The sequence below is a fragment of the Leptonychotes weddellii genome, unplaced genomic scaffold (genome assembly GCF_054177405.1).
Source record: "Leptonychotes weddellii isolate Sample4059 unplaced genomic scaffold, ASM5417740v2 HiC_scaffold_8160, whole genome shotgun sequence".
Lineage (NCBI taxonomy): Eukaryota > Metazoa > Chordata > Mammalia > Carnivora > Phocidae > Leptonychotes > Leptonychotes weddellii.
The window spans coordinates 1-8,924 of record NW_028052241.1 but is presented as its reverse complement, the minus strand read 5'-3'; the positions used below and the strand labels follow the sequence as shown (position 1 = coordinate 8,924).

Sequence of the window (8,924 nt, the reverse complement as noted above, 5' to 3'; positions counted from 1 at the left end):
GTGGCTCAGTTGGTTAAGCATCCGACTCTTGATTTCTGCTCAGGTCATGATCTCAGGGTTGTGAGATCAAGCACTGTGTCCAGCTCCAAGCTGGGCATGGAGCCTCCTTAAAATTCTCTCTCGGGCTCCTGGGTGGCTCAGTTGGTTAAGCGACTGCCTTCGGCTCAGGTCATGATCCTGGAGTCCCGGGATCGAGTCCTGCATCGGGCTCCCTGCTCGGCAGGGAGTCTGCTTCTCCCTCTGACCCTCCTCCCTCTCATGCTCTCTGTCTCTCATTCTCTCTCAAATAAATAAATAAAATCTTTAAAAAAAAAAAAAATTCTCTCTCTCCCCATCTCCCTCTGCCCCTCCCCCCCCCCAAAAAGTAAGCTCTAGGCCCAACATGGAGCTTTAACTCACGATCCTAAGGGTCACATGCTCTACTGACTGAGCCAGTCAGGCGCCCCCATTTTCATTTCTTTTAAAATATTAAGCAGATTCTCACTTTGCCAAGGATTTCCTTTGTTCTTCAGGCCAAAAACCCGTGAAAAGATATTCCACCCCAACAAAACAGTTTAGCACAAGAAAGTCTCTATTCCATCCCATCCCACTGTCTCCCAAGAAATGATGCTGGATTTTTCTTTTTTTTTAAAGATTTTATTTATTTATTTGACAGAAAGAGACACGGCGAGAGAGGGAACACAAGCAGGGGGAGTGGGAGAGGGAGAAGCAGGCTCCCCGCAGAGCAGGGAGCCCGATGCGGGACTCGATCCCAGGACCGTGGGATCATGACCTGAGCTGAAGGCAGTCGCTTAACCAACTGAGCCACCCAGGCGCCCTGATGCTATATTTCTTGAACTCTGTGGGATCTAATAATAATATAAAACTATTAGGGATAGAAGATGATTGGCATAATGCCAAAAAAGATGATCATTATTTAATTCCCTTTTAATAAACAGGGAAGTTGACAACTAAACAAGTATAGAAGGAAGCATCGAAAGTAACCCAAATTTAATAAAATCTTCTCCAACAAATAGAATCTGGTATCAGATTCCTTCTTCAGATAATCATCATTTCCCTCAGTTGGAAAAAGAAGTTTTGACAGAATAGGGAGTTTGGTGGTGATAAATCTGGAAAGCAGGCTTGGATAAAACATTTTAGGCATACAAAAGAAACAAGAAGTCTCAGAAGCAGGATAAAGAAATCCAGAAAGAGGAAAGAGATTCAAAAAGAAAAGTCTAGAACTTCACACAAAGGTTCTTGCTTTGCTATGGACTGAGTATCTGTATCCTCCAAAATTCCTATGTTTGAGCCCCAACCCCATAGGGCCTTTATGGAGTCAGCAATGAAGATAAGATGAGGTTTTAAGGATAAAGCCCTGATCCAATAGGATTAGTGTCCTAATGAGAAGAGACAAGAAAACTTATGCTTTCTTGCTCTTTATCTCCTTCCTTCCTGTGAGGAAACAATGAGAAGGCAGTTGTCTGTAAGCTAGAGCCCTCACCAGGAAGTGAATGAGTTGGCACGTTGTTCTTGGACTTCCCAGCCTCTACAACTAAGAGAAAATAAGCGTCTGTTGTTTAAGCCATGTCGTCTATCGTATTTTGTTATGGCAGCTCAAGCAGACTAATACATGCCTGCTATATAGTTTTCCCCAGAGGAACCAATGAATCTCTTTTGAAAAAACAAAACCCATCAATACCTAAATTATCAGGATTAGTTTGGAAGGCTATACAAAAGTCAGCTTCCTTCAATTCAATTCAGCCCAGACTCTTGAGACTAGAGAAGTCCAGGCCAGTTTTCTATCTCTTTTCCACTGAGAGGAAGAAGGCAAGAAAAAAAGAAAAAAGAACATGAGCTCATGGGTCCTCCCTGCCGTGGCATAATAATGAGGTGGTACCACTAGACAGTGACCAACCTGGTCACCAGACTTTTAGAACGTATTTGCCAGGAAGATCTGCTTTTAAAGCAAAAACGACAAGTTCAAATGCCAATAATTAGTATATGTGTTTTAAGTACTATGTCACATAGTAACAATTTACTATAGCAGTGTCCCAGAGTTTGCAGTTTTAAATATTTATGGTATCCATGAAAACTGTTATGGCAAAATCCTGAAAAAGATTAGTACAGATATTATTTTAGAAAAAAACACAAAAACTTGTACTTAGCACTATCGAAAATACGCTTTGCAGAAATAGTTCATAAATAAGATGTTTATAATTCAAGTCATATACTAAATAAAACGAGTCATTTTGAGAGAAATAAATTTTTATTTTTTTATTTTATTTTTTTAAAAGATTTTATTTATTTATTTGACAGAGAGAGACACAGCGACAGAGGGAACACAAGCAGGGGGAGTGGGGGAGGGAGAAGCAGGCTTCCTGCAGAGCAGGGAGCCCCATGCGGGGCTCGATCCCAGGACCCTGGGATCATGACCTGAGCCGAAGGCAGACACTTAACGACTGAGCCACCCAGGCGCCCCGAGAGAAATAAATTTTGAAAGTGTTACTGCAAATCCTTTACATTTATTCAGTAAATAACCCTCTGACATAAAATATACTTTTGATAAACCCACTATTTGCTAACACTGTGAATCACAATTATTTCCTAAAAATCAGATTTTTTTTTCTTCAAGATTTTACTTATTTATTTGACAGAGAGAGACTCAGTGAGAGAGGGAACACAAGCAGGGAGAGTGGGAAAGGGAGAAGCAAGATTCCCGCAGAGCGAGGAGCCCGATGTGGGGCTCGATCCCAGGACCCCAGGATCATGACCAGAGCCGAAGGCAGATGCTTAATGACTGAGCCACCCAGGCGCCCCATTACAATCACATTTTTGATATATAGCATTTGTTTAAACTAAGGAAAACAAATCAAAGCTCTGTGCCTTCTCTAATGTATTTAAATATGCCTTACCTAGTAAAGAAAATTGTAGCTTCTGCATCTGTAGTTTGCGGTTGAAGTGCATCTCTAACATATTTCAAGTCTTGAATACTTGTAAGTTCTGGTAACCCTGAAGGAATCATCTATAGAAAGGGAAAAAGAGTTTGTGAGTTACACTTTTTAAAAGTCTGTTCCCCACCCATCCCTTAAAAGCCGGCCAAGTAATTAGAACTAAAGCAAATAAAACAAAGTTTTGAGGAATTTATATTAGTCTTATAAGGACCTAAGTGATTCCGTTATAAATGAGAAAAACCGAGGTCAAGTCAGTCAATTGTTGGAAGTCATGAAGCCAGTTTATGGAATAAAACCTGTGAAATCCAGACCTTTTGTCAAGTCCTTTTTTTTTTTTTAATCAAGTTCAGCCACAATAATCCTAGCAAAAGTTTAACTTTTAACTTAATACATATCCAGAAAAGTATAGAAATCTGAACACACCCAAATTAAGACACAAAATATGTTCCAGCATCCCAGATGACTCTCTCAGGGTCCCTTTCAGTTACTTTTACTCCTCACCCCCACAGTAGATTTGAGTTTTGTATTTTATATAAATGGTGTCTGGCATATTTTACATAGCAGCAATTTTTGAATATTTTGGTAATAATATTTCTGATATTTGAGACTACAGTAAATTTTATTCCAAAATATCCTTTAGATATTGAAACACAGAGCATTAATGTAAATTAATTAAAGGCTTGTAAAAGAACATAGTTACCAGTGAAAGGAGGTTAAGAAAGAGGTTTGTCTGCTTTCTTATTAAGTTGTAGGCCTGACAGCAGAGGTCCACAAACAACTGGAAACGAATGGTAGGCTTTTCACCCCCATTAATGACATATGCCATATCAGAGGTCAGCACAAAAGGAGCCCGATCCCTATTTAAAAAGAAAGTACACAACACGAAGTATTATTTACAGAAGATATTCAAATAGTGCTTTTGTTACCACATGGTTATTCAACTAAGCTATCTGAGCCGTAACAATTTCCAACTGGGAAATTTAGAATCAGGCAGGTTTGAATCTGCATTAAAACTTATAAATTTTGCATTTTCAGGAAAGCCATCATATAATCAATCTCATTATTTAGATAGAACACATACATGAATTTTTTCCAAGATGGTATCTATAAACCCACACATTCAAATAGAGATCAAACAGTAGTTACAAACGTACAGAGAGAAAAATTTGGCACTCACTACCATTATACAAATGGGAACATTTCTAATATGTACCACTAACTAGTTAAATACACCTTAATTCATTTCAACAAAGGTTACTACATACACACACACACTCTTATCTACTACATGGTCAAGTCATCTCTTAGGGTCTTTTTTAATCCCTAGTCATACTCAATGGGAACTATAAGGCAAAGAACAACAAGAAAGGAGGCAAGTTTGGGAACGTTAATTTGTGAAAAACTGCCTTTTTAAAAAAATAAGTTGTGTCCAGGGGCACCTGGGTGGCTCAGTCAGTTAAGCATCTGCCGTTGGCCTGGGTCATGATCCCGGGGTCCTGGGATTGAGCCCCGCATTGGGCTCCCTGCTCGGCAGAGAATCTGCTTCTCTCTCTCCCTGCCGCTCCCCGCCTACCCCCTGCTTGTGCTCTCTGTCAAGTAAATAACACCTTTAAATAAAATAGTTGTGTCCACTAATTAAAATCAATGTTATGGCTAAATGTGTCAAAAGAAAGGTTCCTCAAAATACACATAGATATCAATCTTCAATAATATTCTGATCCTATCGAAATGAAAACATCTTTAGCATTACTTGAAATGACTGAACTTGAAATCAATGAATGACCTCTTGAATTAATCTGAGAAAGCAAACCAACAACTTCAGCTTTCTTGGGAAGAAAAAAGTGGACAGAGAAGGAATACTTAGATTGTAAAGAGATTGACATTAAAATCATCAAAAACTTAACCATTGTGTGGTAAGAGAAGTCTATTTCTGTTTCCTTCAAGTAAAATTATGGAAACTCTTCCAGATATATATACACATGATGGATGGATACAGATAATTTTATTAATACCTTTTGAAAAGTGATCCACAATGTGGAAATCTGCTTCAGAATTACCTGGAGTACTTGTTTTTCTTTTTTTAAGGTAGGCTTCACACCAAAGTGGAGCTTGAACTCACAACCCTAAGATCAAGAGTTGCATGCCCTATTGATTGAGCCAGCCAGGCACCCCCTGAGGTACTTGTTTAAAAAAAAAAATGTGCCCCCTTTTCTTTAGCAACAATAATAACAATATTAGTACCTTTTGAAGCTACCAAACATCTGTGCATGGCCCAAAAACTTTCCAAAGTCAATGTGAAACATGTGTCCTGTGCTTCGAAGCATTATATTATCATTGTGTCGATCACAGATGCCTAGAACATAGGTGGCTACACAGCATCCAGCACAAGAATATATAAAATTTTCAGAAGCCTATAATAAAGATATAAAATTATTTTAGAAAAAAAACTATTTTTAAAGGAGGCAGGTTATAAAGATTAAAGTAATTCATCACCCTTTGAAAAAAGTATTGTAATTCACTTTTTCAACAACTTATAAACTGGGTTATGGTAACAAAAGCCAGCCTTGTCGTATTTCAAAAACAAAACACCCTTCTAAAGGTGGTTACTGCCCCATATCTCTAGGTATTGTCTTTTAACAGGCAGATACTGCCAGTCCCTACTTAGGGTACATGCTGCCTTTGAACATCTTTTAAGAATCATCTTTGTGGAACTCTGCTCCTCACAGGCTCTGCTATTTAGTAAAAGTGGTGGTAACACTGTGACAAAGATTAATCTGAATAAAAGAATATTTTTCCCTTTTTTGGCTTATATAGGGAGGGCATGTATGAAGAAAGTCAGCTTGTATCTTTAAACATACAATAATATAATTAATGTGTTTTGTTCACTCCTTATTTCATCTCCAAGTTTTTCAAAGCTGGAGATCTTCTTTCACTTCAGTCTTGCCTGCCCTGGGGATTAAATTACTAACATAGTATCATATAGAAGTATCATTATATACATCTTGCTGTATATAATGAGTATATATTGATGTATATAATGAGTTTTATCTAAAGCATGTGCATTTAGTTTATTCTCAAGAAACTACATTTCTGAATGGAGCAGTCATATGGCTCTATGTGTCCATGTGGTTATTTCATAACTCCCCAGAAATCATTACTGATAATGCTAAGAGCAAATGTTTACATAGCACTTATCACAAACCAGGCACTACACTACTCTTTCTACACACCTATACACACACATGCACGCATATGCACACTATACGACATAGGTCTGATTATGATTGTCATTTTACATATGAGGGAAACTGAAACATAGAAGTTCTTTGCCCAAGATCACATAATTGTTAAGTGGCAGACCCAAGATTCACCCCAAGCAATGTGACTCCTTTATGTTATATTCTCTCTTAGTAAAGGGCATTAAGAGTCAAATGCATAAAAGGCACTCAATGTGTGTTACTAGACAATTATTTTGTGTCAAACCACTTTCCCAGAACCACAAAAGAGCCAACATTACTATAAATAAGTATTGGCTTCTGCTGCACTGCTTTCCCCACACCACAAGTAAGAAAAGGGAGTGATCTTAAACAGTTGAAAAGACTAACAAAGGGCAAAATTCCTCTACCTTCTTAGGTCAACAGACAGAACTGGTACGTATCTGTAAATATATTAATGACTTGACATATAGTAGGCAGGCAAATGACATTAAAACCGAGATTTCCTTACATTGCCATTGAAAGTGTTCTTGAGGGGAAAAAAAAAGTGTTCTTGAGTCTTTCTTAGACCACTTTAGGATCATTAGAGGCCTTATGTCCTAAGAGATTTCCCTTTCCCTTTTTCCCCCATTTTTTTTTTTCTTAAGTAAACTCTGCTCCCCACCCCACCCCCACTGACATGGGGCTCAAACTCACAACCCTAAGGTCATGGGGCACCTGGCTGGCTCAGTCGGTTAATTGTCCAACTCTTGGTTTTAGCTTAGGTCACGATCTCATGGGTGGTGAAATTGAGCCCTGTATTCGGCTCCGCACAGTGGGGAGTCTGCTTAAAGATTCTCTCTCCTTCTCCCTTCTCCCTCTACCTTCCCCCCCACCCCCAACTGGGGCACTCACATGCACTCTCTCTTTTAAAAAAAAAAAAAAAAAGGCACACACTACGACTGAGCCACCCAGGCACCCTGAGATTCCCTTTCCTATTACAGAATTCAAAAGTATGCTAAAACAAAAAATTGACACTTCTAATAACAGCTATCAACTACAGAATTTACTCTGTATAGGGCTTTCTATATAAACTCATCTAATTCTTACAATAGCCTTGTAGTGCTATTATTTTTTACAGCCATAATATGTACTATAATACCAAAAAAAAAAAAACTACTATAATGTATACTATTTTATATCCCAGGTCACTGAGCCACAAGAGAGGTTAATAATTTGCCTAAGGCTCAACACCTGGTGCTAAGTTCAAGATCAGAGTCTGGCCATAATTTTCCTCTCATCTCCACACAATGCAGCCACTCTTACTTATTTCCATAACTTTTCCCAAGATCTTTGTGAAATATCATATTCTGGGTCATAAAAATACCTCTATTTTGCTGGCCTCTAAATGCATACTTGGAATGTTTTGGGGGTAATTTAGCATTGGTTTCACTCAGATTCTTACCATTAAGTGCACTGTTTATATATAAACATATATATATTTTTTTTTTTTTTAAACTTAGAGAAAGACACTGTTTTCACAACTTAGACTACATGGCTAGTCACCAGAGCTGGAAAATGAAAGCACTTATGGCCTATGTAATACATTTTTGACAAAGTTGTCTGGAATAAGGAGACTTGCCAATCACCTTTTCATATTCCTCTTCAGAAGGATTGTATTTCCTCAACCACTCTGCAAGTGGTTTATCTTTAAAGGATCCGGTCACACCATATTCCACTTGGATTTTCCTGAGGGTATCTGAAGCAGGAACTAGCTCCACCATACCTTTAACAACAAAACATTAAGCTATGCAAAAATATCTCCCCAAAAGTAAGACTTTAAAAAACGTAAAGCTTTCAATCTTTGACATAAGATATCAGTTAGGAATTATTAAAAAAAAAAAAAAAAATCAAGTCTGGTAGCCCATGCTAGAAAATCTGAGCAATCAAAATTTTTTATTTTCAGAAGTACCCAAAATATAACAGTTCAATTTGACTTTGAGGTTCCATAATCTGTACAACCATGTGCGACCCCCCGCCAAGAATAACAATTTTAATTACAAACTAGATGATACTGACTTAGCTAATAATGTTACATAGTTAATAAACTTACTCTGATCATGTATTTGGGCAATGATGGAGTGTTTCAGAGTACACTAAGCCCTTTCAAAGGGAAGAACAGATTAAGATTGCCCCCGCTGCTGCCCCCCGCTCGTGCTTTCAGATAAATAAATTCTACTACATGCTACATTTACTATGTGCATGTATTATTTCTATAATCAAAAAATTGGTTTTATATATTTTCAAAATCAAGGAGATGCACTGGTGTCAAAATAAAAGATAAGGACACAGAGACCTGCTTCAGCCAAAGGACTGGAAGAAACCAAGTTGGCCAAGGCCTTCAGACCACCCCAAAAGAAAGTATGCAGGGCCAGGTTATAATCCTAGTCGTCTGGTCACACAATGAACAATGAATTCATTTGGATCTTTTACGTTGTTTTGGTTGCATCGTCTAGTTTAGAGTTCACAGTGACAACCTTTTTTTTTTTATTCTTATGTTAATCCCCATACATTACATCATTAGTTTTCGATGTAGTGTTCCATGATTCATTGTTTGTGCATAACACCCAGTGCTCCATGCAGAACGTGCCCTCCTCAATACCATTCACCAGGCTAACCCATCCTCCCACTACCTTCCCCTCTAGAACCCTCAGTTTGTTTTTCAGAGTCCATCGTCTCTCATGGTTCGTCTACCCCTCCAATTCCCCCCCCTTCATTCTTCCCCTCCTGCTACCTT

At 38.2% G+C, this 8,924-nt stretch overlaps 1 protein-coding gene across 1 annotated transcript; it reads right to left on the bottom strand.

Moving 5' to 3' along the window:
• Positions 1-2,438: 2,438 nt before the first annotated feature.
• Positions 2,439-8,757, bottom strand: LOC145719906 (phosphatidylinositol 4-phosphate 3-kinase C2 domain-containing subunit alpha-like). The gene is made up of 4 exons (XM_081811517.1): positions 7,777-8,757; positions 5,175-5,344; positions 3,634-3,790; positions 2,439-3,004 (listed from the first exon to the last, which is right to left on the bottom strand). Exons 1-4 carry the CDS (start codon positions 7,909-7,911, stop codon positions 2,891-2,893), a joined length of 576 nt encoding a protein of 191 aa, XP_081667643.1. The 5' UTR covers positions 7,912-8,757; the 3' UTR covers positions 2,439-2,890.
• Positions 8,758-8,924: the final 167 nt, after the last annotated feature.